General features: G+C 45.0%; 1 protein-coding gene across 1 annotated transcript; it reads left to right on the top strand.

The window, feature by feature from the left end:
- Positions 1-962: 962 nt before the first annotated feature.
- Positions 963-19,014, top strand: WNT5A (Wnt family member 5A). The gene is made up of 5 exons (XM_049776205.1): positions 963-1,094; positions 7,399-7,532; positions 8,857-9,107; positions 13,927-14,219; positions 18,254-19,014. Exons 1-5 carry the CDS (start codon positions 1,089-1,091, stop codon positions 18,710-18,712), a joined length of 1,143 nt encoding a protein of 380 aa, XP_049632162.1. The 5' UTR covers positions 963-1,088; the 3' UTR covers positions 18,713-19,014.
- The last annotated feature ends 5,805 nt before the right edge of the window (positions 19,015-24,819 follow it).

Below are 24,819 nucleotides of genomic sequence, written 5' to 3'. Positions count from 1 at the left end.
CCAAGAAGGGGATTAAGGGGAGAGCCCCAAAGGAGTCCAATCTCCCCTCCAGGGGCTCCTAAACCACACCTCGAAACAGAACTTTTCGGGGCGCACGCCTGGAACCCGCTTTGCGCCCCCTTTTTGCCAGACTCTGAACTAAAACTGAAATGCAAGGACGCGAGTCGGCGCTGCCGCTGGCTGCTCGGATGGAGACTTGCGCCCTGGCAGCCGCGTCTCCCGGGGAAAGAGCCACGCGCCACGCCTGAACGTGTCGTGGGACCCCGCAGTTCGCTCCCCGGTGTGGGTGTCTCTGTGTCTCTGTGTGTGAGTGTCTATGTGCGTGTTTGGGGGGCCGGCGTGTGCGCACACAGAAGCCCACAGACTCCTCGGAGCCCGCGGGAAGGGAACCCTCAAGACTGGACACGACGAGATATTTCCGCGCAGGACTTGCACCAGAGGAGGAGCTGAGCATCTCTGCAAGCCTTGCGGTGTCCCGAGTGTACAGAATCCATGGTGTGAATGAACTGGGGGTGGGGGCACCCGGACTCAAGAAAGATCACCCACCCACTTATCCACCTCTCCCTTCTGCGCCCCAGGGCCAGAGTTGTTGGGTTGAAGTTGAATAGTGGTGGGGCTTTGGTTTTTTGCTTCACCTACTTGTGAAGACTTTTATTATTATTATTTTTATTATTATTATTATTATTATTTGTTGTCAAAGTCTTTTGCACAATCACGCCCACATTTGGGGTTGGAAAGCCCTAATTACCGCCGTCGCTGATGGACGTTGGAGAGGGAGCGCCTCGCCGCCGAACAGTCGCCTGCGCGCCCTTGCTAGAACCCGCGGCTCCCTCCTTGCACCCCAGCCTGGCTTGGTGGCTACTGCGGCGGGGGTGCCCAGAGGGTTTCTGCACCCCCTCGGAGCCCCGGAGCATCCTAGCGCAGCCGGGGCGCCCACACCCGGGCGCCTGGGACCCCTTCTGCTCCTGTCGTCGCGCTCCGTGGAACCCCAAAGGCTGCTCCGGATTGTCCCCCTTGGCTTAACCCGGCCCGCTGCGCTCCGCTGCCCTCGCCTGGGTGGCGGCGACTTCCTCTCCCTCCCCTTCACCATGAAGGTAGGTGACTTTGCGCTGCCACTTTTTTTTCTTAAAGTTAACCAAATTCTTCCCCCCCACACACACACCTTGACCTCCTCCTCCAAACCTGCCTAGTCCCCACATTTCTCCCTCTCCCTGTTAGACCCGCAGAGCTAGCAGGGACACCCCCCTGTTTTACCCCTTTGACCCAATCCTCCACCCCAGCGCACAGCCTCGGTATGGTGGGGAGACCTCCGGGGCCACCCCAAATGTGCCACAAACCTTCCCAACTTTTGGAAAAAACAGTGGACAAGCGCTAAAGGCAAGAGGACGGGACTGAATCCCGGTTCAAGGACGAGTCTGCAGTTCCCCCAAAGAGAACCCCCGCGCGTAATTTTGCTTTGGAGAGATTCAGTAACAGGATAAGGATTCAATTCAACCAACATTTACCAAAGCGCCCACCGCGCGGGCACCCAGAGGGTGGCAGGCAGGGGTTGGTTAAAGGAGAAAGGAAAGTCCACGATGGGGGGGGATAAACTGGGCCAGCAAACCCCCAAACCCGAGCACCCCGTTTCTACCCAGCTCTTGTCAAAGGAAGGCCAGGTTGCAAGCTTATCGCAGGCTTGGAGTGGGGGAACCCTAGCGCACGAGGCCCTGTGCCTTTAAGAGTGCCTGGCGGGGGTCCAGCGCGCACCCCGACTCCGGGTGGTGTTGAGGGGGGGTAGGGTCGCCCTATTAGCATTATTAGCCGCCACTCGGGGAGCTCCAGTCTTTTGCGGAGGCCTTGGGGGGCGGGGAGAGCTGGCCGCGGCGACTCTTAATTCTGTCCGCAGGGACCGCGCGCCTGGGGCTCCCTGCGCGGATCCCTCCTGGTCCTTGTTGGAAACGTTCGGGGCCTCTGCGTTGGGAAGGACGGGGCTGGCGGGGAGGGAGGGGGCCGGTTTGTGAACCCTTGTTTGTTTTAATTGTCAGTTGTCTGTAGAAGCCGAGTCCCACACTTCGCGGGTCACTGAGAGTTCACTTTTAGGAAAAGTTCCCATTTTCTTGCCTGCCTTGGAACTGGCTGTTTTTGGCGACCAGCTTTTCCCCTCTATGTCCTTCAAACTCTGATCCTGAAGTCCTTCCCCGCCCCCTGCGTTTTTAGAAAATATGTTGGAAGTGGAAAGATAATGTTTCTTAAATCCAACAAAACCTATCTTTCTCCATCCCCCCTTCCCCATGGGTAGAACAAGCAAACAAACAAACAAACAAACAAAAACAAAAAAAACGCAAACTACTAACCCAAGGAGACCCAATAACTTCTTTTATTTTTTCCCCACTTCCAAACTGGCCTGGCATATGGGGGGATCTGGTCATCTCTGTCTCTCTGTCTCTCTGTCTCTCTGTCTCTCTGTCTCTGTCTCTGTCTCTGTCTCTGTCTCTCTCTCTCTCTCTCTCTCTCTCTCTCTCTCTCTCTCTCTCTCTCTCTCTCTCTCTCCCCCTCCTTTCTGCACATAACACAATCCTCTGGGAAGTAACTTGGAGCTCAAGGAGGGACTTCAGTGTTTAGTTCGTTAGTCCAGGCCCTCCCTTCCAAGCTTTCTCTCCTGCACTTGGCCAGATGCCCAGAGAGTTCCTTTCCAGGCTGCCTTTTGCCTGGGGAGTTCCAGGCCAAAGGAACCCGAAATAGAGCTCGTGAGCGATGCACGGGCGGTGTAAGTGTGTGTTGGACTGTGTTGGATCCCCTGCGTTTGTATGTAGTAAGTGTGGGTGGAGTGGAGGTGTCTAGCAAAAGGGTAAATTTGCTGATCCTGGGCAGACTAGCCTTAGTCCCGCCCGACACCACAAAGGAGGACCCACCCCTAGAGGCCCGGCCCTAGCCTTCCCCTCACCTCTTTTACCCGGCTCTGGTACACAAGGGGTTAGCCCCGGCGCTTAGAGCTCGGCTCAATCCGCTGCCTTTGCTGGCCAGCCGCGCGGTGCCGGCTGCCCCCTGTTGACGTTTTTGAGGTAAGACACTTTCTGGGACGGCTGGCGGGCTCCACTCCTCTTCCCTCCCATCCTTGGCTCAGAACTCACCCATCCTTCTCAAACCAGCACCAAGTTCCCCCGCTCTACCTGGGGAGGGGGGCTCCTCTGATAAATAAACCTCAGAGGAAGAGTTGTTTTACGCAGCTGCTGGAACGATGACCCCCTTGGGTGCGCGCCCCACTGAAGGGGCAGGAGGAGTGAAGGCAAAGTGCTTACCTCTTCTCCTAGACGGAGGAACAGGAGGCACTCACTCTAAGGGGGCCTTGCTCTGGTCTCCACTCAGCAGTTATCCCTCAGTCCCTAACCCGGTGCTGCTTTTTTAGTGGACTTTCTGGCAGCCTCCTTTCTAAAGAAGAAAGAGGAGAGGAGGCTGAATTGATTTTTTAATTTGGAGATGAACCCCCATCCGCCGCTGCCCAATGGACTCTGGGCTTTTCCTCTGAACCTAATGGAGACCCTTGCATGAGAAGGGTGTGTGTGTGTGTGTGTGTGTGTGTGTGTGTGTGTGTGTGTGTGTGTGTGTGTGTGTGTGGTGTTGGTTTTCTTGTTGTCTTTCAGTCTGGCTAGGGAGAGGAAATAGAATTGAACTTGGCCATCCTTCCCTTGGCATCTCCTTGATCCCAGACCCTCTGTCTTTTTTCTGAATCCAGAGAGTCAAAAATTCATTGCACTCTGCGCTGGATTTCAAAAACCACCTCCATGCTCTCTCGCTCTCCACAATTCATGGTACAGTGGACACATCCCACCAAGATCCCCTGTATTCAGCAAGGGGCTGTATGTTGTTGCAGAGGTTCCTTGCTACTTCCCCTACTACAGACCTTTCATGCCCATCACCTCTGCCCGCTGCTCTTCTGTTTGTCCCCCTCCTTGTCCTCTGAAAGGTGCCCCGACTTTGTGGATTTCTCTGCCACAAGTTTCTTCACTTTTCTTCTAGATTAGGGGGTGGCTATGTAAAGTTTATTTCCTATCAAGAAGGTTGAATCTAAAAGACTCCTCTCCCTTTCAACATTACAAAATGCAGGTCAAACTCACTTTTTCTGCTCCAAGGGACTTGTGTGTAAGGGAGGCATTCGAGATAAAGAACCAAGAGAAAGAGGAAGGCAGTTTTTAGGAGATCTCTGGCCAGAAAAGTGTTTACCTTCCCTATGCAGAACTTCTCTTGAGGCTCCGGAACCCCGAAAGTTTAGGTGCCACTCGGGTTCGCGCGGGCTTTAGGATGCTTTTTTGTCGCCCCAGGAAATTCTTACACCAGGGTATAAAATATTCTTACACCAAAGATGTAAAAAAAAACAACAAAACTTGACATTTTGCCATCTCTAATCCCTCGCCCTGCATCCCATTAGAAGAGTTAGGAACCTTTTAACCATTTATAAAGACTGGGGAGAAGAGGCAGAACAAGCAACCTCTAAGTTGAACAGCACTGGGAAACGGCCATTGCCCCTGTCCCAGGTCTCCCCCCTTCAGAGCGCTGGAACCTCGAATACCCAACCTTGTCCTGGTTCTGGGCTTTTCCTCTGAACTGCGTCTTACTTATGTACCAGACAGAGAGATTTAAGGGACCTTCCACAGAATTGGTTTCCTAGGCCCAGAAAATGTTCGTAAAACCTTCAATGGTACTTTGGGAAACTCATCCTCTGTCCAGAATTTTTGTTTTTCATCCAGGGTGATCATTTCGGGGTGCAGACTGGTTTTTAACTCATGTTAAAAAAATTATTTTTAATTTTAAATCACATCTTGTAGTAAATCGGTCGGGTCATTTGCCCCGCCTAAAAGCTGCTTTGGAGTATATTTTCTGCGCTTCCCCTTCACCTCAGACTTGGGGAGGTGGGGAACTTTGTGGGGTGGGCAGATCTGGGTGATGAAAAGGGTCAAGGTGTTTCGGGGCAATCGCTCAAGGTTAAGTGGAAACTGGCTTCTTTGGCCTGACTGCCTAAATCCCTTTGGGAACCCTCCGGGCGCCTCCTTTTCCCTCCCAACACCAGCCTGGAGCTAAGGGTGTCGGAAAATGGTGAGCCTCGGTGGCTTATTCCCACCTCTGTCTGAGGAAGGGTGGACAGACTGTCTCCTGGGTCCTCTGTCGGGCTGATCGCGCGTTGAGTTTGGGTGGCTTCGCCTCTAACAAAGAGATCCCCCCGTAATCCGGCGAAATCTGTTATCAATTTTCCAAGGCCCGCGCTCCGCCCAGCGCGCCCCGCCCGTCGGGAAACTGGGCAGCGGTCCCCAAGCGCGCGTGGGGGTGCGCCTGAGGGAGTAGATGCGCCCCTAAAATCGCTCGTGTCCCCAGGAATGTGTGCGCTCCAGGCCTCGGCCGCCGTCGGGGGAGAGAAGACTTAGCAGCCCGGGCCCCTCTCCAAGACTGTCCCCCTAAACCCACCCCTCCCCTGGAGGAAACTTGACACTTCGGGCAGGGGGTGGGGTGGAAGACCAAAGGTCCCTGCGCCCAAACAGGGGAAACCCCAAGTTTCTGTCCTCCCAGTGGCATCTCCAGTTTTGCAGCTTTTGTGGGAGACAGAAAACCGGGTCCCGTTGCGCACAGATCCCCGGTTGGCCGACCATGGGGACCACATAAGCATTTCCCACTCCTCGACGCCCCGAAGTGTGTCCAGGCTGGCGGAGGGGAAACCTGGACAGGCTCTCTGCTCCCTCGCCCCATTGCACGTTCTATCCCTTCTTGCACCCCCGGGCAGGGCAGGTCCTTTGGCTGCCTGGAGGAGGCTCGCTTTTCCTCTCTCTCTTGAGCTAGGGTCTCCCTCGGGGACTGCGGGCGGTGAAGAGCGGCCGAGTTCCAGTTCTTGGAGACGTTAAGGGGCGACTTGGAAACCCGCTCCTCCCTCCCACCCGCACCCGCCAAGGCTTCGCTGCGGAGCCGCCTACAGGTGGACAAGTCTCCAATGGGGGAGAAAGAGCAGTCCAGCTGGAAGCTTCCAAAATTGCCCCCTGTTCCCCCAAATTCTTCCCCACATAGAAGCAGAGGAGCGGGGCTCGGATGGGGAGGTTCTGGGACCTGTTCATTTGGGGGTCCCCGAGAGCCTCTAGAGCTTTCCTGGACCGCGCTCAGCTCTGCGCACCCTTCCAGAACCGAGTCCGAAATGGGCTGGGGTTGGGTGTCGGTGGGTGACTCCAGCGCAAGAGCCAGGATAAACCCCCTTCTCGTGGTGGAGAGATAAGGGCTAGACAAACTATGTTCCAAACTCAAAGAAACTGAGGTTCTCTTGGTTACCTGTTGATTCCTTCTATCTTGGCAAACGCCACGCATGGAGACCCCGAGAACGAACACTCCCAATCCGGGGGTGCGTCCAGGCAAGGCAGGGTAGGGTGCTCTCCAGGGGGACTGCGAAACCTAGACCCTCTCCAATCCCACAGCTCTGAGCTGTCACTCCTTCCAGGAGGAACCCAGAGTTCCAGGAGGAGGAGAAGAACGAGAAGGAGGAGGAGGAGGAGGCCGCAAGCTGAGACCTCTCCCAGTGGGGTTTCCAGAGTTGGGGGAACCAACCCTTTCCCCCTTGCGCTTTCCACCTCCCCATCTCCACTCCATTCTGTCGGTGTGTGTGTGTGGGGGGGGGGGGGTAACCAGGATGCCCTGCCCCCTCTGAAAGTGGGGGGAACCCTCCTCCCCAAGGGGAACTGATTAGGAAACCTTCATTCCAAACTGCGTTTCCCAGCTGGACACACAACAGCGCGCGCGCGCCACTCTCCGGGGCCTCGCCCCCCACCCACCCATCCACCCACCCCTTGCCCTTCCCTCCCGCGTCCTGCTGCTCCCACACACCCCACCCCTGCGCGCGGGCCACCCCGCCTCCTCCGCAGCCTCCGGCGGCTGCGCTTCCCTCTCCTTGCGCGATCCTCTCGCCCATGGAATTAATTCCGGCTCCACTTGTTGCTGGCTGGGCCCAGGTTCGGGAGAGGAAAAGGGTGGTGGTGAAGGCGCGGCGGGTGCCCCAGCAGAACCCCCCACCCCAAGGAGGGACTGAACACTGCGCTGTGCAAAGTAGAGGGAAGCCAAAGGGGGACCAGGACGCACCAGCAAGGACTTTGAATCTCTCCACAGCATTAAGACATGTTGGTAATCCCTGGCTTGCCCTGCGCGCAGGATCCCAGCGAAATCAGATTTCCTGGTGAGGTTGCGTGGGTGGATTAATTTGGAGAAAGAAAAAAAAAAAAAACTACCTATATCTTGCCATCCCCCAAAAAAAAAAATCTTACCAAGGAGACGCGCAGTCAATCAACAGTCAAACTTAAAGAGACCCCCGGATGCTTTTCCCTGGTTTAAACTTGTATGCTTGGAAATTATCTGAGAGGCCATAAACATCTGCTGCTTTTTTCCCCTCTCCAGAAGTCGTGTGGAATATTAAACCCAAGAGTTGCTTTGGGGTCTGCTGGAAGGGCAATGACTTCCAAGTTCTTCCTAATGGCTTTGGCCATCTTTTTCTCCTTCGCCCAGGTTGTAATAGAAGCCAATTCTTGGTGGTAAGTTCGTTTTTTGTTTTTTTTATTTTTTTCTTCTTCCTCGATTGGTCTTTCTATTCAATTTACTTTTATTTATTTTATTTTATTTTATTTTTTTTAGACATTTGTTTGTAGAAGGCAATGCCTAGAGTCAAAGCGTGAGTGTGAGTGGTTTGGGGTATGCTATTATATAGTATTTTCAAAAGTTAATCTTTAAACAGAGCTTTCTTTTGATTCGCTAATATCGTAAAAAAAAAAAAGTATCTTTATTTAGCTCCCAGGGAATCAGAAGCTGTAATTCTAGACATTTTTTTAATGCTTAAATCTGAGGCCCTCCTTGAGATGTGTGTGTGTGTGTGTGTGTGTGTGTGTGTGTGTGTGTGTGTGTACTTGTAGTACAAGGCAACTGAAACCCAGTTCTTGAAGAACTGTGAGTCTATCTAGCCAATGGATTTTTGGCCACCTCTAGATAGATGATCCAGCTTTTCAATGTTCTGGCACAAGAGAACCAGGAGGGCCTGAAGCAGACAGTTCTAGTGAGTTTCTTGGATTCCAAGAGAACGTCTATGGCTTGGAATCTGATCAAAAGGAGGTTGACATGAAGAAGACCAATGTCAGTGCCTCAGAGTTCTTTCTGGTAGGGGTTTTGCTGATAGACTGCTGTATATCCAGAGGATTATTTCTGACGGGTTCTGGATATTCTTTCCTTGTGAATGAACAGTGTTTCTCTGAGTGTCAAACACGACTTCTTTTCACTGGATACCTTGTCTTGGGCCCTATAAGGAGCCCTTTTAAAATATTCAGAACATGGCGGATTTTTCTCCCATATGTATACTTGTGCTCCTGTACTCCCATGATCATCCTGACTTGTCCACACTATCCAACCACTATGTCTGCTTTTCAGCACTGATATTTGTGCTTGTTTTTGTTTTTTTTTTTTTTTCCAAGCAGACCGACCCAAATTTGTGGAGCAAAGTGAGCCACTTTAGCTCAACATTAGAGGCCTGTTCCCCCAACCACCATTCCCCCCCCCCTTTCCCAAGTCCCTTTTGGAAATGCTGGTTCAAGTCTATATGGCAAAGGGCAGGCAGGGCTGGAAGTGGAGTCTGAGGAAAGAGCCAGATGGTAGGATGAGGTCTGCACAATACCTCCGTTTTCTGAGTGGAGTTGAAACAGAGAAGTTTTATGAAGCCCTTCTTATACTTTGTCATGAGGACAAGCAGGAGAGAAAAAGCATCTGTGTGCTTAAGACCATGTATCGCTGACATGTTTTCCTGGGGCCCACCTCGAGGAGAATTCACGTAAATCTTGAATGCACATCTCCCCCCCTCCCCGCCCTTTTTAGGTCCCTAGGTATGAATAACCCTGTTCAGATGTCAGAAGTATATATCATAGGAGCGCAGCCTCTCTGCAGCCAACTGGCTGGACTTTCTCAAGGACAGAAGAAACTCTGCCACTTGTATCAAGACCATATGCAGTACATCGGAGAAGGTGCGAAGACGGGCATCAAAGAGTGCCAGTACCAATTCCGACACAGACGCTGGAACTGCAGCACAGTGGACAACACCTCCGTGTTTGGAAGGGTGATGCAGATAGGTAGGAAATCGTTTCATATCTTTAAGAATACAACTCAACTTCTCTCTAGGCGGCGGAAGACTTGTACGTTGGATTCCAAGCATGAGCAGTGAATCTTCTTCCAGCAGAGTGATTGATAGCTTAGGGATTTGTTTTTTCATGATTCTACTTTAACTGTGGGTGCTAATTCCTGTCACCCACACCTGATTTCTGAGTTTTGAGTTTTGTTTTATCAAAACAAGAGAACACACTTTTTATTCTCTGCCCAAGATAGTTTTCTTTATAAAAATGCATTTTGTTTAAAACAAGAAGCAGAGTACTCACTTTGGTTTCTCCCAAGTCATTGAGGAAATTGAAGGTTTTTTATATCCTTTCAAAGTTGAAAACTTTGAACTGGTAATTGTTTTTTTTCCCCTCCCTAAGTTTTAAACCTCATTTCCAATGACCTATGTACCAAACTCAAAATTATCATCTTCTAGAATGTTGGGTATGTTGGAAGCAAATAAGGTTTTCATTTTCTTAATGTCGATATTTCCTGAGGCAATGGAGATATATATGTTAAAAGCTTTACTTTTAGTCCCAGAAAGAATTTTAATTAGAAGTGATCCAATTTACATTTGTGATTTGAGCAATTGATATAAAAGCACATGCCTTAGATCTCAGAGTAGAGACCAAAAAAAAAAAAAAATCAAATATATCACTCACAATTCAAGCCTTTGTTTTAACTATGTTGTTGCAGTCGATATTCAAGATATTCAATTCAGGGAAGAGATGGCATGACAACTGGGCTAAAGACTAAGAACTTAAAAAAATCAGTTCGCCTCTGTTTGGGTTTAAGGGCACAGGATACTACATGGCAGACATCCTGCTGCTTGTTTTCTAGCATGAATATTTTAGGTCCCTCTACTTTTATGCAAACCAGTCCTTATAATTAATCTGACTGCAGTGTCTCCTAAGAGAAGGAGCACTTTTTCAAAGCAATTAACTGTTTATACTTACTGAAGTTTTTTTTTAAAGTTGGCTTAATATTCATCATGGATGGATAAAATGCTTTCTGAAACCCCCTGAAAAGTGCATTCATTGAGAACAAAAAAGAGTTGTCAGTGGATGTTTGAGCCAAGCAGCTTCATAAACCAAAATAATACAGGGACTGGAAGCCATTCCTCTAATTGAATAGGAAAATGTTCTGCAGCCTCAGCCTGCTAAGTTTCATAGGGCTTTGTCCTTCCTGTTAATGATTAAAATGTGCTAATGTATATACTGGGGTCTGAATTGAGGAGTTCAGCTTCAGGAACACAAGAGTATGGTCTGCCTTATGCAGTGAACTGGAGCTCGGATGGAAATTTCATTCTCCTGATCCTGTGAGGGAGCTAAAACAGTTTTCTTTGAGCTCTATCAGGCTAGTAAGTTGTGAGTTTCTGACCTTCATTCACCTTTGCCCTAACTGTTTCTTCCAAACTGTCTTTCTTTCAAACCACTGAATCACTTTCTGCCTGCTTATGGATTAGCAAAACCCCGATGCCTTTCTAAAGGGAAATAGTAACTGGAACTATTTCTGCATTGCAGTCACTCAAACACAGTATGATTTAAGGTCTTCTCTTCATGTGTCCAGGGGCCAAAATGTTCGCAATAAGTTATCATTTGGTAAGTGGATTTGAGAACTGCTGGAGATTTATTTAAGATGAAATCCAAGATTCAGAGGTTCGGCTTCCTCTGGGAACAAACTTGAACCTCTGGTGCTAAAATTTATGTTTAATTGTCCTTTGCGAATGCACCATCTGATCCTTTCGAGGGGTATCAACGCCTTGGCTGATGAGAGTAGAACGGAGTAGAAGTTCTTTACAGCTTCCATAAATGCACGGAAGTCCCCCAGTATTATAACACAGCCTGTTAAAAGCTTGAGAAAATGAGAGCAACCCCTACCTTTCTTTTGCCAACATCTGCCTCCATCCTTTCCCTGGGGGATCTGAACAAACTGGGTGGCTTGTGGAGAAGGTCCTGATGGGATCTTCCCTTTATTTATTAAATAAAAAAGAGAGTGAGATGGAGAGAAGAGAAAACAGTGTCGGATTTTATTGAAGAAGCTTCAGCACAGATGCAGCTTGAATAGTGGAAACGTTATTTAACTTTCAATCTCTGTTTAAAGGTTTGTTTAAAACAAATGAGCTAAAAGGACATTTAAAGTCTCCTTGGTGCTGAAGCTCTTGTGTGTGCCTAGTCCAGAGTGCTTAGTAGTAATGCATCAGGGAGGGTCCTGGCGAGAAATTCTGTGACAATTTGACCATGGGATGGGGCCAGTTTCTTAGAAACTCGGGCTGCCACCTCCAACCCCTCAACTCATTTTTCTAGGACCCCAGTTTCCCCATAGGCACTGTCTACAATTGCCTCACGGAGGGACTTGCTCTTCATTTTGGAAACTTCCTCATTTTTCACCATGCTACCCTTGCCTCCCAGCTTTTCTCTTTCTTTGTCTCCATGCTGTGAAAAGATACTACAGAAAACCACTATCTTTAAGGACTGCGAGGATCTGAGGAGATACAGATCTCACAGAGACGAGGAAACCTCCCTTAAGCAGCAGGGTTTCATTCAGCATGACTGTATCGCTAGGCCACTGGCCAAAGAGCACTTTTTAAACTGAATTTTTTTTTCTCTGCAGAACCAGTTAGCTTTGAGAATTTTACTGGGTTTGTATTCTGGAGAAAACAAAAGGGAAATGCTCAATACAAACTTGGGGGGGGGAGTGTTATTATATTTTGTATAAAAAACCCCTTTATGCTCTGTATATTCAAAGGCCACTGACTTACTTTTCTCTCTCTCCAGAGAATTGTTTATCTCTTCTTCCTCTTGCTCTAACCTCTTTATTCTGCGCATCTTCATGCATGCCACAGCTTAATCCTCCAATAATTCCCTCAAAATCTGTCTTCTCATTTTTTTTCTACTCTCCCTCCCCCTGAGGCTCTTTGCCTAATTTGAGTTCCCCATATAGAGCACTCCTCGCCCCAATCCCAGGAACTTTGGGGATCCTTCTTGCCAATCACCACCACACTTCTCTAGTTATTCATTTTTTAAAACCTTGAGAGGGAAAGTCTGTGGTAAATGAGAATCCAGCGCTGCCATTCCTGGGAGGGGAGTCAAATGGCTCAAGGCTCAAGTGTGGAGAAGTCCAAGGAAAAGGGGCTGGCTAGCAGGCTTGCTGAATATTGGAGCTGGCAAAGCCAACCCCTTTACAATTAGTTCCTGTGGTCACTTGCTCTTATTCCACCTCTCTGCACCCCAAAGAAAGATGGTTAGAAAGATCTTTTAAACGGAGGAGAAAACGTTTTTCTAGGGATTTCAGAACCAGTAGGAACTTCTGCCTAAGAATTTCATTCAACAACTTCGTTTTATAGTTGAGAAAAACCGGGTCCTCTAGACCCATGCCAGGCCCAGCTTCAGCTGGCCAGGTCTTAACCCTTTTGCTCATAATACCACCAATTTTTTAAAAGTGATTTCTCATGGCTTACATGAATGACTTTGTAAACAAGATCACCTCCACTTATTTTGCTCACATATAATTAAGACTGTCTAAAGTCTTCACAAGTAGATCTTTTTGAATTGTTTTAGGCATGGAGAAAATTCTGTTTTCTGGTATTTCTATTATCTTTGCAAGTTTGGAGAGAGAGAAATTTATTTTTTTCCCCTTTCTCATAGAATGTGCTTTTCCCCTTTCTTCCTATTATTTTGACATTTGGAGTCAAAGGCTTTCAGGGAACTTCAGAAAGCAGATGTTGTTCAAAATAAGCATTCATTTTAAATGAGAAGTATGAGGCCAATCAGCTGACAATTTAATAAGGGGCCAATTTCTTTTTTAACTCTCAAGGAACCCATTTAGTAGTATATTCCGGAAAGTAAAGGCTTGTTGAAACTAAAGACAGCTACCTGGGCAGAAGGAGGGGTGGAAGCCCAGCCTGGCTAAGTGGGGGAGGGAGAAGCCAGGCTCTGAGTGTGACCAAGATCCCAGCAGCAGCTACAGTATCTGGGTGCCCATAAGGTCCCTAGAATTTTATAGACTCTCCAAGTCTAGGCCTTGCAAATCTACTGTTCCTGCTCTGTAGGTAACTCAAAGTGAAAACAATGCTCAGGAGTAAAATGAGTATAAGAAACTCTCCCATATTCTCTCTTTTCCCTCCAAGACTTTTTTTTTAAATTTTTTTTATTTTATTGAAATAATTATGATCAACAGTATCCTACATAGTTGAATTTAAGATATACAATGAGTCACGGCCCTTCCTACCACCAGTGTCAACCTCCTTCCACCCCACCCCACCCCTGTGGCCCCAGAGTGCATCTTATTTCAGCACCTTTTGCCCCTAGCCTGCCAGTGTCACGTCACAGGCCCCTTTGAGTTTAGATTGTTAAAGTTTAGGTCTCTTGATTCTATTTATCGTTGACTTTGGCTTGGTTATTTAGTCCTGTCCTTATTTATTTCGCCGCCAATGCATCCGAGACCACTTGGTCCCTCAAAGAGTTCTTTCATGTGTCTATTTAGAACTTAAGTTCTGGGTATGCTTAAAAACATGCTGGAGAGAGAGAAAAAAAAATCAATCTAGCAACGTCTTAGAAGTCCACCTTAGGCTCCCAAATGGAAATGAGTGGATCAAAAATCTAAGCTTGCCATCCTAGGCTGAGGTTGTCTTGAGTTTGGAAGTAGGAGTGGCAGTGGGGAGGAGAACCCAGAGCCTTTTGGTTCCCCCCTGGGAAAGTGCCAGATGTTGCAGGGCGAGCTGCTTCTGCACACCCCCCGGTTTGTGGGTCTGCCTGGGAAGACTGGATTGGTGTGTGACCCCGTCCTTGCCTGCAGGCAGCCGTGAGACGGCCTTCACGTACGCTGTGAGTGCGGCAGGAGTGGTGAATGCCATGAGTCGAGCTTGCCGAGAGGGTGAACTTTCCACGTGTGGCTGCAGTCGGGCTGCGCGCCCCAAGGACCTGCCCAGGGACTGGCTGTGGGGTGGCTGCGGTGACAACATAGACTACGGTTACCGCTTCGCCAAGGAGTTCGTGGACGCCCGGGAGAGGGAACGTATCCACGCCAAGGGCTCTTATGAGAGTGCTCGAATCCTCATGAACCTGCACAACAACGAAGCCGGCCGCAGGGTGAGTGTTCCCACATATTTGGGCTCCCTAGCCTTCCTCCTTCTCTCCCTCCCTCCCTCTGCCACTCCCTTTCCAGATGCTCCCATTTCTCTCTCTGTCTCAGCCTTCTCTTTAGACCCTGGAAGAGGACACCCCTCTTATTTTTTTTCCTGGAAGATCTTTTTGTGCTCTGAATCAGACCCCTGTCAGCCAAGATCCACCTGATAAATTTATTTCTCTGACTTTTATTTATTTGTTTATATAATCACCACGATTACAAATGTGGTTGTAGTTGAGTTTCACTTATAGAAAAAGAACACCCTTCTTTACCACTGCAACCTTCCCACCACCAAATGCTTCCCATCTCCTTTTAAAAATTAGTCCCAGTTTACACTAGCTAGCTCAGAAGCCCTTGAGGTTCCGGGACATGTTTGTGTGGGGGGCCAAAATGTGGGCAAGGGATTTTGTATCTATGATCTATCAGCCTCAGTGCTTGTTGTCGACTTTGAGAGCTTCCTCTGGGGGCAGAGCAATAGTGCAGTGGGTAGGGCATTCACTTGCATGCTTTGACCTGAATTTGATACCAAGCACCCTTCTCGTGCCCTTTATGGATCCCTGCCAGGAGTGATCTCCGAGCACAGAAGAGGAGTAAAGCTAAACCTCTCCAAATCAAAAATACAAGCAAGCAAGCAAATAAATAAACAAAACAGAGAAAAGGAAAGCCTCCTTTCATCCCAGCTTAAGCACCTTCTCCCTTCTTCCTCCCCTTCTCCCTGTTGGCTGCATTTTATTAAATATAAACAACAAACTGGTTAGATTTAAAATAAAAAAAATAAAGAGTCTTTCTAGGAAAATTTGTGCGTTTTCAGAAACGTGGATCAGGCCCATTCAAAGGGGCTCAGAGAGAAACCAGTTTTGCAATTGTCCAGAGAGGAACAGGCTTGGGAGTCCTTATGAATTTCTCTGTTCTGCATTTTTGCTTCCCCTGGTGGATATCTAAACTTCTTTACAATAGTTAAAAAGAACCCCCATATTTTTGCCCTGTGGTTAAACACATGGTACTTTATGGCTGTTTTAAAATGAAGCGGCGAAAACTTTTCTTAACTTTGGCAGCATTGAAAAACTAGGGCCATTATTTTTTCACAGAACTCAAAGAAGGTGCCAGGAACTTTCTGGTCAGAGATTTTACTCTTATGTATTTTGGGGTGAGGAAAGGGTAGATAATCACAGAGTAAAATACAGAAGATTGGAAAGAACCTTAGAACCCTTTGACGGCACAGCTTCATTTTAAAGATTGAGAAATTAAGGCCTAGATAATCATCAGAACATCATAGTAGAAAATTAATGGATTGGAATCATAGAGCCTCTTCTCAAAAAAAAATCATAGTAGAGGGGTTAAAAAGCAAGATTTAAAATGAGAAATTCAATTTTATCTGAGCCTCAGTTTTCACATCTGTTAAAATGGGGTTGTGAAGGCTGGAGCTGTTCAGTAGACTGAACCATATGAAATGACCACTATTTGACCACTTTTGGCCAATCAAAATAAGAGTTTTGGATAGGTCAAACACAAATCTAATAGCATCTGTGTCAGCATAATGATGCTTGATAAATGGTAACTAAACATTAAGAAGTAAGGCTCATAGAGAAGCCAAGGATGAGCCAGATGCCTTCAGCTAACCTATTTTCTCCTCAAATATGATGTTAAACATGGAGAGAATGGTGTGCAGCAGAGGACAAACCTGCAGAATTCTCTCTCTGGAGAGGTCAGATCATTGCTCCTGAAGGAAATAGGTCTCTTTTTCTGGGTCCTGTATAGCTGGGAACCTACACTGTAGTGCTACTTACCACAAACACAGTTTGCCCAAGACCATGCCATGAGTATGCCCTGGGGTCCCACAAATCTTTGTTCCTGCTCCCCTCAATATCTCCTCACTATATGTACAGTGAGCTCAGTGCCTCCTATCAGAAATGTTTGCAAGTCTGAATTCTGGCTCTTCCAGACCTTGTGTGTTTGTGTGTACACCCAACTTTGGGGATTTTCCTCAGTTTTGCACATAGAAAATTTGTCAGGGGCTTTAGGCACCAAAGAAAGAGGGTCAGCATATTTGTTCTCTAAACTGAAAGAGAGAATTATTGGAGTGCAGGAAAAGAACCTTTAGTACTATTAAATTTTATTTAATGTCTACATATTTTAATAGCGAGGGGTTTTTTTTTTGTTTGTTTGTTTTGAGGGGGTGGTGGTGACTTTTATTATTTGAGCAGTAAGCATGAATCCTGACAGATGTGGGAAGAGGACAGTTTTTTTCTCCAGGGGAAAGGAATGGGGTGGGGAGTTGGATTTCTTGCCAGGAGATGATATTCGAACCCCCCAGGGCGGTTTATTTATTTATTTATTTTTTGGTTCTGTTTTTCTCAAAGGGGAGCAAAAGTTACAAACATTTTCAAAATTCTCTCTCCGACTAGCTGCGTGCCTTATGTGAAGAAAGGAATAATAATAATGCCCTCTGGCCTTCTTATTAAGAAAGCCACTGATGAATTCCTGGAGGACGAAGTTAGCCAGGCTGCATGGAGACATCTTTTTCATTCATGCGAGCCTCTGGGCTCCTGACAAACCCTCCTCTGCTGCATGCCAGCACCCTGCCTGTGTAGGAGGATCATGGACATGGGAACTGCGGGCAGTTAGGAATATAAATAGGCAACCACCACCTCCCAAGCTGCTTCTGGACGTAAAGTCCTGTGGGGCAAGTCCTATGGGCACTTTTACTCAAAGGCCAAAGACACTGGGCAAGTGTCCATAAGCCTGGGCTTCTCAGCTCCGAGGGAAAGCAGATTTCCTGATTGCATCCTGCACGTCTTTCCCTGCCTTCTACTAATTTTATCCTGTAACAATGCTGCGTGGTGGAGGCCGTCCCAGCTTCCTGCACAGATGGAAAAAGACATTTTTAGGAAGGATGTTGCTGTTCTGAATTCATGAGACAGAATGCACATCTGCCCAGGTCCGGGATGGGTGCTAATCTTAGCCTAAGGGATAGGAATACAGGAAAGAACAGTGTGAGGACCAAGCGTAAGAATAGCTGGGATCCAGGCCCAGTTTGCCAGACCTATGCCCCTCTTGTAGACGTTTGAAACACACCCCCTTCTTGCCCTCCACCTCCATCTTCCTCCCTATTTTACTCTGTCATCAGCTGTTTAAACTTTTGTGCTAACATTACTGGGAGGATTCTATTGGATATATTTTACCCTCATGTGATGGTGCCTGGCAAAGCCAATTATCAGTTATAACAATGGTACCAGTGAGTAAAAATCTGAACCCCAGTACTTTCTCACTAGTCTTCTTGTTTGCTGGCTGTCCAAGGGCAGCCTCTGAACAGGAGCTTGGATTCTACCTGTCTGCATTCAAATTGTGGCACTCACCCCTACTTTTTCAATGGGTGTAAGTCATGTATTTTCTCAAGCTTTTCTTTCCTTCTGTGTTCTGTGTGAAGTGGGTGTGGATGGTAGTGTAAGCCTCCTTTGGTATTGCTATTCACAGTGATTTCTGAACATATAAACCGGGACTTAGACAGTCCTTGTATTTGACAGAGTTTTCGACATGTGTTATCAGTTGTCGTTTTATTATAAATACATACAAAAGGAAGTAAGTCACCAGGGGTCATATTTTTCCTAATCCTCATTCAAAAATTGCAGTGTTTCTTAGTGACGAAGTTCTAATGTCGCCAGAGAGTGTTCTTTATAGTTTAAAAGATGGTGACACAAGGGACTAGAGACTAGTACAGTATTTAAGGCACTTGCCTTGCAAGCAGCTGACCTGTATTCAGTCCCCAGCACTAGGTATGGCCATTTGAGTTCAGCTAGGAGTAAGCTCTGAACATACACAGATGTAACCACAAAACAAAAGAGATGATAGTGCAAGACTTTGATAGTGGAAGTGGATGAGAAAATAAACCCATGTGATTTAGCTGGTGATGGCTGTGGCTCTCTTGAAAAGTGGTGACTGGGTGTGCCATTGGGCTCCTATACTCCAGTGATGATCCCTGTTTGTTTTTTTTCTGCAGACGGTGTACAACTTGGCTGATGTGGCCTGCAAGTGTCATGGAGTCTCGGGCTCCTGCAGCCTCAAGACCTGCTGGTTGCAGCTGGCAGACTTCCGCAAGGTGGGAGATGCTCTGAAAGAGAAGTATGACAGCGCTGCGGCCATGCGACTCAACAGCCGGGGCAAACTGGTGCAAGTCAATAGTCGCTTCAACTCGCCTACCACCCAGGACCTGGTGTACATCGACCCCAGTCCCGACTACTGTGTACGCAACGAGAGCACTGGCTCGCTGGGCACTCAGGGTCGCCTGTGCAACAAGACCTCCGAGGGCATGGATGGCTGCGAGCTCATGTGTTGTGGCCGGGGCTATGACCAGTTCAAGACGATCCAGACGGAGCGTTGCCACTGCAAGTTCCACTGGTGCTGCTACGTCAAGTGTAGGAAGTGCACAGAGGTCGTGGACCAGTACGTGTGCAAATAGTGGGCACTCGAGGCCTGCCTGTCACCCCATCCCACTCCCAGGACCCACTTATTTATAGAAAATACAGTGATTTTTTTTAACATTGTTTTGTTTTTTGGTTTTTTTTTCCCCAAGAATTGCAACCAGAACCATTTTTTTTGTTCCCATTATGAACTCTGTGGTTTATTAGTAATATTATGACTATTATTTGGCAGTAACATGGGGGGGGTGGGAACCAAGACAAATATTTATTTTGTGGATCTTTTATAAGGTAAGGTTAAAAATAATAAAAGGTAAGGCAAGACATCTTTTGATGGTACAGAATGAAGGGGCCCGGATTCCCTTATCTTAGTTGTATGTACATCTGAAAGGTAAAGGAAATATACTTTCTTTTCTCAGCTATGGGGTCCTATAGGACTGGTCATATAAAGGCATGGTGGGGGGGTGTACAAAGCTATGCACAATTTAGCTTTTGTGACCAAAAAGAATTTTGAACGCTCTGATGAGAGTTGAAAGTTCCAACAATTGAAAAATACGACACCCCATCCCACTGTTTTCTCAAAGGTTGCCAGCCTGAAATGATCAGAATGGTATTTTTTAAAATAGGGGAGTAAAAAAAAAAAATCTCTTAATTCTCAAAACAAAAAAGGTAGAGCCTATGTTTCATTTGTCTCAAGCATTCCATCTGCAGATGATTCTATTGTCATGGCTACTGAAACTTGGGGAGCAGAGAGTCGTCCTCAACTCTTTAAAAATATTAAAATCTCATTAGGGCAGTGATTTGGAGTTGTTATCGGTTATTAGGCTTCCAGATAGAAAAGGATCCTTGAATGATCCCGGGTGCTGGATTTTGTGTTTGGAAAAAGGCCTGGATGGTCATACTAAGTGTAAAAGGGAATACATATTCTTTTGGGTACCGAGCAAGTGAAAAAAGACTGAAAATAATACACAAATTCCTCTCTCAAATCTTCAGTCCAGGCGACAAGGTAATCCTATGCTGTTCAGCACTACACCAGCAGAAAGCTTGTTTAGGACAAAAGATGAGATTCCCTCTCACTGGACCTTTTTCCCCTCACACTCTCACCTTCACAATCCTCTCTGATTTCTCCTGTCCTTCAATTCTACAGCACAGTAGTGGCCTCATGTCCAAACAGAAGCTCCGCTAGGTCCCCTTTGACCTTAGGACAGGAAATGAAACATTAAGACTCTCCACTTGGGAAAAGAATTCACTACTTAGGAACCTTTCCCCCCTAAACCTTATCTTTTGAGGAACAGTAGTTGATTTCTTTTTAATATGTGTTCTTGACATGACTTGGTTCAAATGGAGTACACCAAAATGTTGCAAGCCCCACTGTTAGGATCCTGTGTTTAGACTCTCTGCTCTAGCTTTCCCTATGATACTGCAGGTGTACCTGAAAACTGTTCCCAGTGTACTTGAGCAGTTGCATTTACAGAGGGGGGAAATGTGGTTTAATGGTGCCTGATATCTCAGTCTTTTGTACATAGCATATATATATAAATATACATACATATATATAATTATAAATATAGTTATATCTCAGTGCAGCCAGTGCTTTAGACTGACAGTTTACTGTGGGTTTATTTCTCAGTCTAAAGAATCATTGTTCTTCACTGCAATCTAATTAATACTTTTCCAAAGGGCTTCTGAAATAAGCTGGAGCTACAGGCCTGACACGGGGTCATACATAGAGTGCCATGATGTAGCCTTGTTTCTGAGGAGTCTGGAAGGTCTTTTTGACAGGCATGTTGGTTTGAAGATTTTTTTAAAAATTGTTTTTTAATCTTCCCAGTCCAACCCCATGCTCTTCAATCTCCTTGCCATACACCTTCCAGAGAGGGCATTACTTGTTTTTCTTAAGAGTCAGAAATGAACAGATGTTCCAATCTCAGAAGCATTGTCGTGGTTTTGCATAGTTCATTGTGCAGAATGAAAACTAGTGCATAGGAAAATACTAGATCTAGGAGTATTCATGTGAGTGCCTAAGAAAAATAAAATACAGCTCTCAAGTTTTATTATTTTTAAAGTAAGAACACCCCTTTTCAAAAGATGCCATCAAACATGTTCAATTCTCAGACTTAGGTTGCTTTGGAAGTCTGGAAATGTACGCATCTCTTGCTACCCTCTTGGTTTGGGGGACCTTCATATCGCGCCTTCTGTCATTGGGGCTCTTAATTTATTGCACAAGGCTATTCACTTTCCATAGGTTGCAGTGAATTGCAAGCAAAGACCTTGAATTTGAAAGCACTAATTAGCTTAAAATGTCACTTTTTTGGTTTTTATTATACAAAAACCATGAAGTAAATTTTTTATTTGCTAAACCAGATTTTGTTCCTTTCTAGTGATTCATGTTTATGAAGAGAATTGAGTTTAACGATCCTAGTTTTTAAAGAAACTATTTAATGTAAAATATTCTACTTGTCATTCAGATATTATGTATATCTTCTATGGCCTTTATTCTGTACTTTCAATTGTACATATTTCTGTCTTGCGTGATTTGTATATTTCACTGGTTTAAAAAGAAGCAAACATTGAATGGCTTTTGCCAAATGGAAGATAGAATATGAAATAAAACAATACTTGTATATTGGTAAGTGGTTTCAGTCGTCTTTCAGATACATCAAGTGGAGATTTTTGGGGAAACCATGAGGGAGAGTTCCAAATAATAGGAGAGTGGAGAATTTTTAACAAAACCAAACTATTCGGAAACTTCAAAAGATTTCTACAAGTAACGGAACAAAAGGGAATTTTCCTTTCCTATATATGTTCCTCCAAAAAAGAAATCAAGCAGATGGCTTAAAGCTGGTTATAGGATTGTTCATATTCTTTTAGCATTATGCATGTAACTTAATTGTTTTAGAGCATGTTGCTATTGTAACAGCTCAGGGAAGAACCCAGAAGGGCCTGTCCTTTTATCTATGACTAGAATTTTAATTTAAAAAAAGTACATTTGTATTTACCCCTCTCATGATCGCATTTCTTGTCCGAGGTTACTCTGGACTAAAGTGGCTGTATATCCTGTAAGTGGTATGAAATCCAGTCTCGGTCTTCAAAGTGAAAACTCAATGGAAACTAAAGGTTCGTTGTATTTAATGCAAATAATACGAGTTTCTGATCTTTCTGAAAATGTACACTCAAATCTAGCCAACCCTGTACAGATTGATATGTTAGCCTTATGCTTTCTTTTTTTTCTTTCCGGATAACCTTGTAACATATTGAAGCCTTTTAAGGATGCCAAGAATGCATTATTCCACAAAAAAACAGTAGACCAACATATAGAGTGTTTAAAATAGCATTTCTGGGCAAATTCAAACGCTTGTGGTTCTAGGACTCACATCTGTTTCAGTTTTTCCTCAGTTGTATATTGACCAGTGTTCTTTATTGCGAAAACATATATTCGATTTAGGAGTGTCAGCATATTTTTTCCTTCTCATCCTGGAGTGTATTCAAGATCTTCCCAATAATGGAAAATTAACAAAAATTTTTTATATAGGCGGTGGTAAACAGAGCCATGTTCAAAACAGTAATTATGGGCACAAGTAAAAGGGAAACTGTTTAAAGTTTTTATCCAGCCTATCTGCTCAGTTCTTTGACCTTCTGAGACCAGCCATGAACATGTTTTATTAGTCTACCCAAAGGCTTTTCTCATACGAGAAATTTTACCAGTGCTAATGTCAACTTGTTTTTGCAAAACAGTATGCTAGCCACTTGCTTATGAAATAGGAAACACTAGTAGAATGTTAGTGACTAGCACTCATTCACTTCAGGAGATCTATCCACCCCCCCCCATGAGTGGTCTGCAAAATAGAGACATATAGGTAGAAAGGGTACTTACAACTTGAAGCATTTATGTGATATAGCTATGCATCAAGGCATAGATCTATAAATCTATACTGTTTACTCTCAAGTATACTCCTGATTAATAATTTTATTAAACTATTTTTTAACCTTCCCTTTTCCATGAAGTGGCAAAAGTCAGACACTGTGTTTTGAAAGTAGGATGATGAAATGAGCTTTTTCCTGCATGCATTCCATAGCATAATAAGTGAAATTTACTTACACAAATCTGATTTACCTGTTTGTACAAACTTAAATCTGATGATTGGGTAATATTTTAGTGAAACGTCAGTGTTTAGACCGCTTTTTTGTTTTTTAAATGGGTGTAGAGAGTTTAATGATTGGAATGATTTTTAAAAGCAAAGCAGCCAATTTGGATCTAGACTATTAATATGCTATCTCAATATTTCAAAGTGAACAAGGAAAATTGCATCTCAGATTAGTTTTATATGCAGTATACAATTTAGCAGACTAGACATAGGATAAAGCTTATTTTTGTTGAAATCTTGTAATTTTTATTAAAATCATTTTATGAAATTGGTGCAGTCTTGTGTGTGTTTAGCAGGAATGGTATATTGACAATAAAAATGTGATCTGGGTATGAAGTACAACTATGAGTTAAGGCATACAGAGTGAAAAATAATCTCTCCAGGCACATATGTGACATTATGGTTAAGTCTCAAGGGCATATTTTGCATTTTTTGGGGTCTAATCTTTTCATTCCCTATGTGTTCAGCTGCTGCTAAGGTGTGGAGCGAATTATTCCATGTAGGTACATAGAAAATTGTATAGGATGATGAGGCATTTCCAGGGAAAGAGAAAAAGATGAAGTTATTTGAGAAGAGAAATAAAATAACTGTAATTAAAACCGATCCTTTGGAATACACTACAGGTTGCGTGTTGTAATGATTGCCAATTAGATATTTGGATCAGTGGTGTTAATACCATTTGGGGATGGATAGTTGGTTTATTTATTTATTTTTTTGGTGGCAGTTTATCCTGTGCAATATTTTGTAGTATCTACTCAGTGGATGCCAGGAGCAACCCTATCCTCACTCATGACTATCAAAAATATCTCCATACTTTGAAAAATGTATTCCAGATTGCAAAATCACCTCCAGTTGGGTGTTTCTAAGTGAAGCAAATAAGGTTTGGCACATTTGGGGAATACAGACCCCCATTCAATAGAAAATAAAAAGTGGACTAGAAACCGGCCAACTGCAATGATAGTTACTTTCCTGTGTCACTTATGAGCTGGAGAAGTTCCTTGCAAAGATCCCTGTGTAGAGGGTGGATATGCAGCACCTTCTACAGGACAACTTGGCTTAGGACATTGATTGTGAATTCTGACTATGGAGGTTAGCATTTAAATACTGCTGCTTTCTGTATCATCTCAGCAAGTTGCACAACTCTGTGCCTCCGAGTTCTTGTCTTTAAAATAGGAACAAGTATGAGAACTACCTTGTAGGATTGTTGCAAAATTAAAATTGAGTTAAATTTGGGATACTTAGAGCAGATTCCATTTGCAACAATTTCCTCCGGTGAACCAGTTGTAAAAACAATAATATATTTTGGGGCCACAAAGGCAGAAAAAATATGTCTTAAAATATTTCCCTATATATCATTAATACCTACTTGATTAATATCATTTAATGAGATGATCTATAATATATTTGATACAAATTGATTGTACATATATTCACTATAATACTATTAGTACATGACCCAGATATACCATATATTAAGGAACAATATTTTTTTTTGCTAACTTCCAGGGAATTTCTTCAGTCTAAACCTATTCTTCAAATTGGTGATTGAAAATCATTGATCTTTGTAAGATCAATGTAAGATCTTTGTAAGGTCACATTGTAAGAGCTCACAACTGTTAACTAGGTAGGATAAACTATCTTTGAAGATTCAACCCAAAATGTGTGAGCAGTGATGCTGAGCAGTTAGCTCCATTCTTGGAAAATACCCAAGGTGTGGTTTTGAGTCATCTGACTCCATTGAATTCCAGATGTGTTTCTTAATGGGGAGGACATTAAAAGATATAAAATGAGCTTCCAATATTTAGACAACTATTTTCTCAGTCAAATTTGGTTTTCTGTTTTAAAAAGCAGAACCAGGGCCCGGAGAGATAGCACAGCGGTGTTTGCCCTGCAAGCAGCCGATCCAGGACCAAAGGTGGTTGGTTCGAATCCCGGTGTCCCATATGGTCCCCCGTGCCTGCCAGGAGCTATTTCTGAGCAGACAGCCAGGAGTAACCCCTGAG

Source organism: Suncus etruscus, chromosome 7 (genome assembly GCF_024139225.1).
Source record: "Suncus etruscus isolate mSunEtr1 chromosome 7, mSunEtr1.pri.cur, whole genome shotgun sequence".
Lineage (NCBI taxonomy): Eukaryota > Metazoa > Chordata > Mammalia > Eulipotyphla > Soricidae > Suncus > Suncus etruscus.
This window is presented reverse-complemented; position numbering and strand designations above follow the sequence as displayed.

Excerpts from the sequence above, each read along its gene's own strand:
- WNT5A (XM_049776205.1), top strand. Across the intron at positions 7,533-8,856 it reads ATAGAAGCCAATTCTTGGTG|GTCCCTAGGTATGAATAACC; the intron begins GTAAGTTCGTTT and ends CGCCCTTTTTAG. Across the intron at positions 14,220-18,253 it reads ACAACGAAGCCGGCCGCAGG|ACGGTGTACAACTTGGCTGA; the intron begins GTGAGTGTTCCC and ends TTTTTTCTGCAG.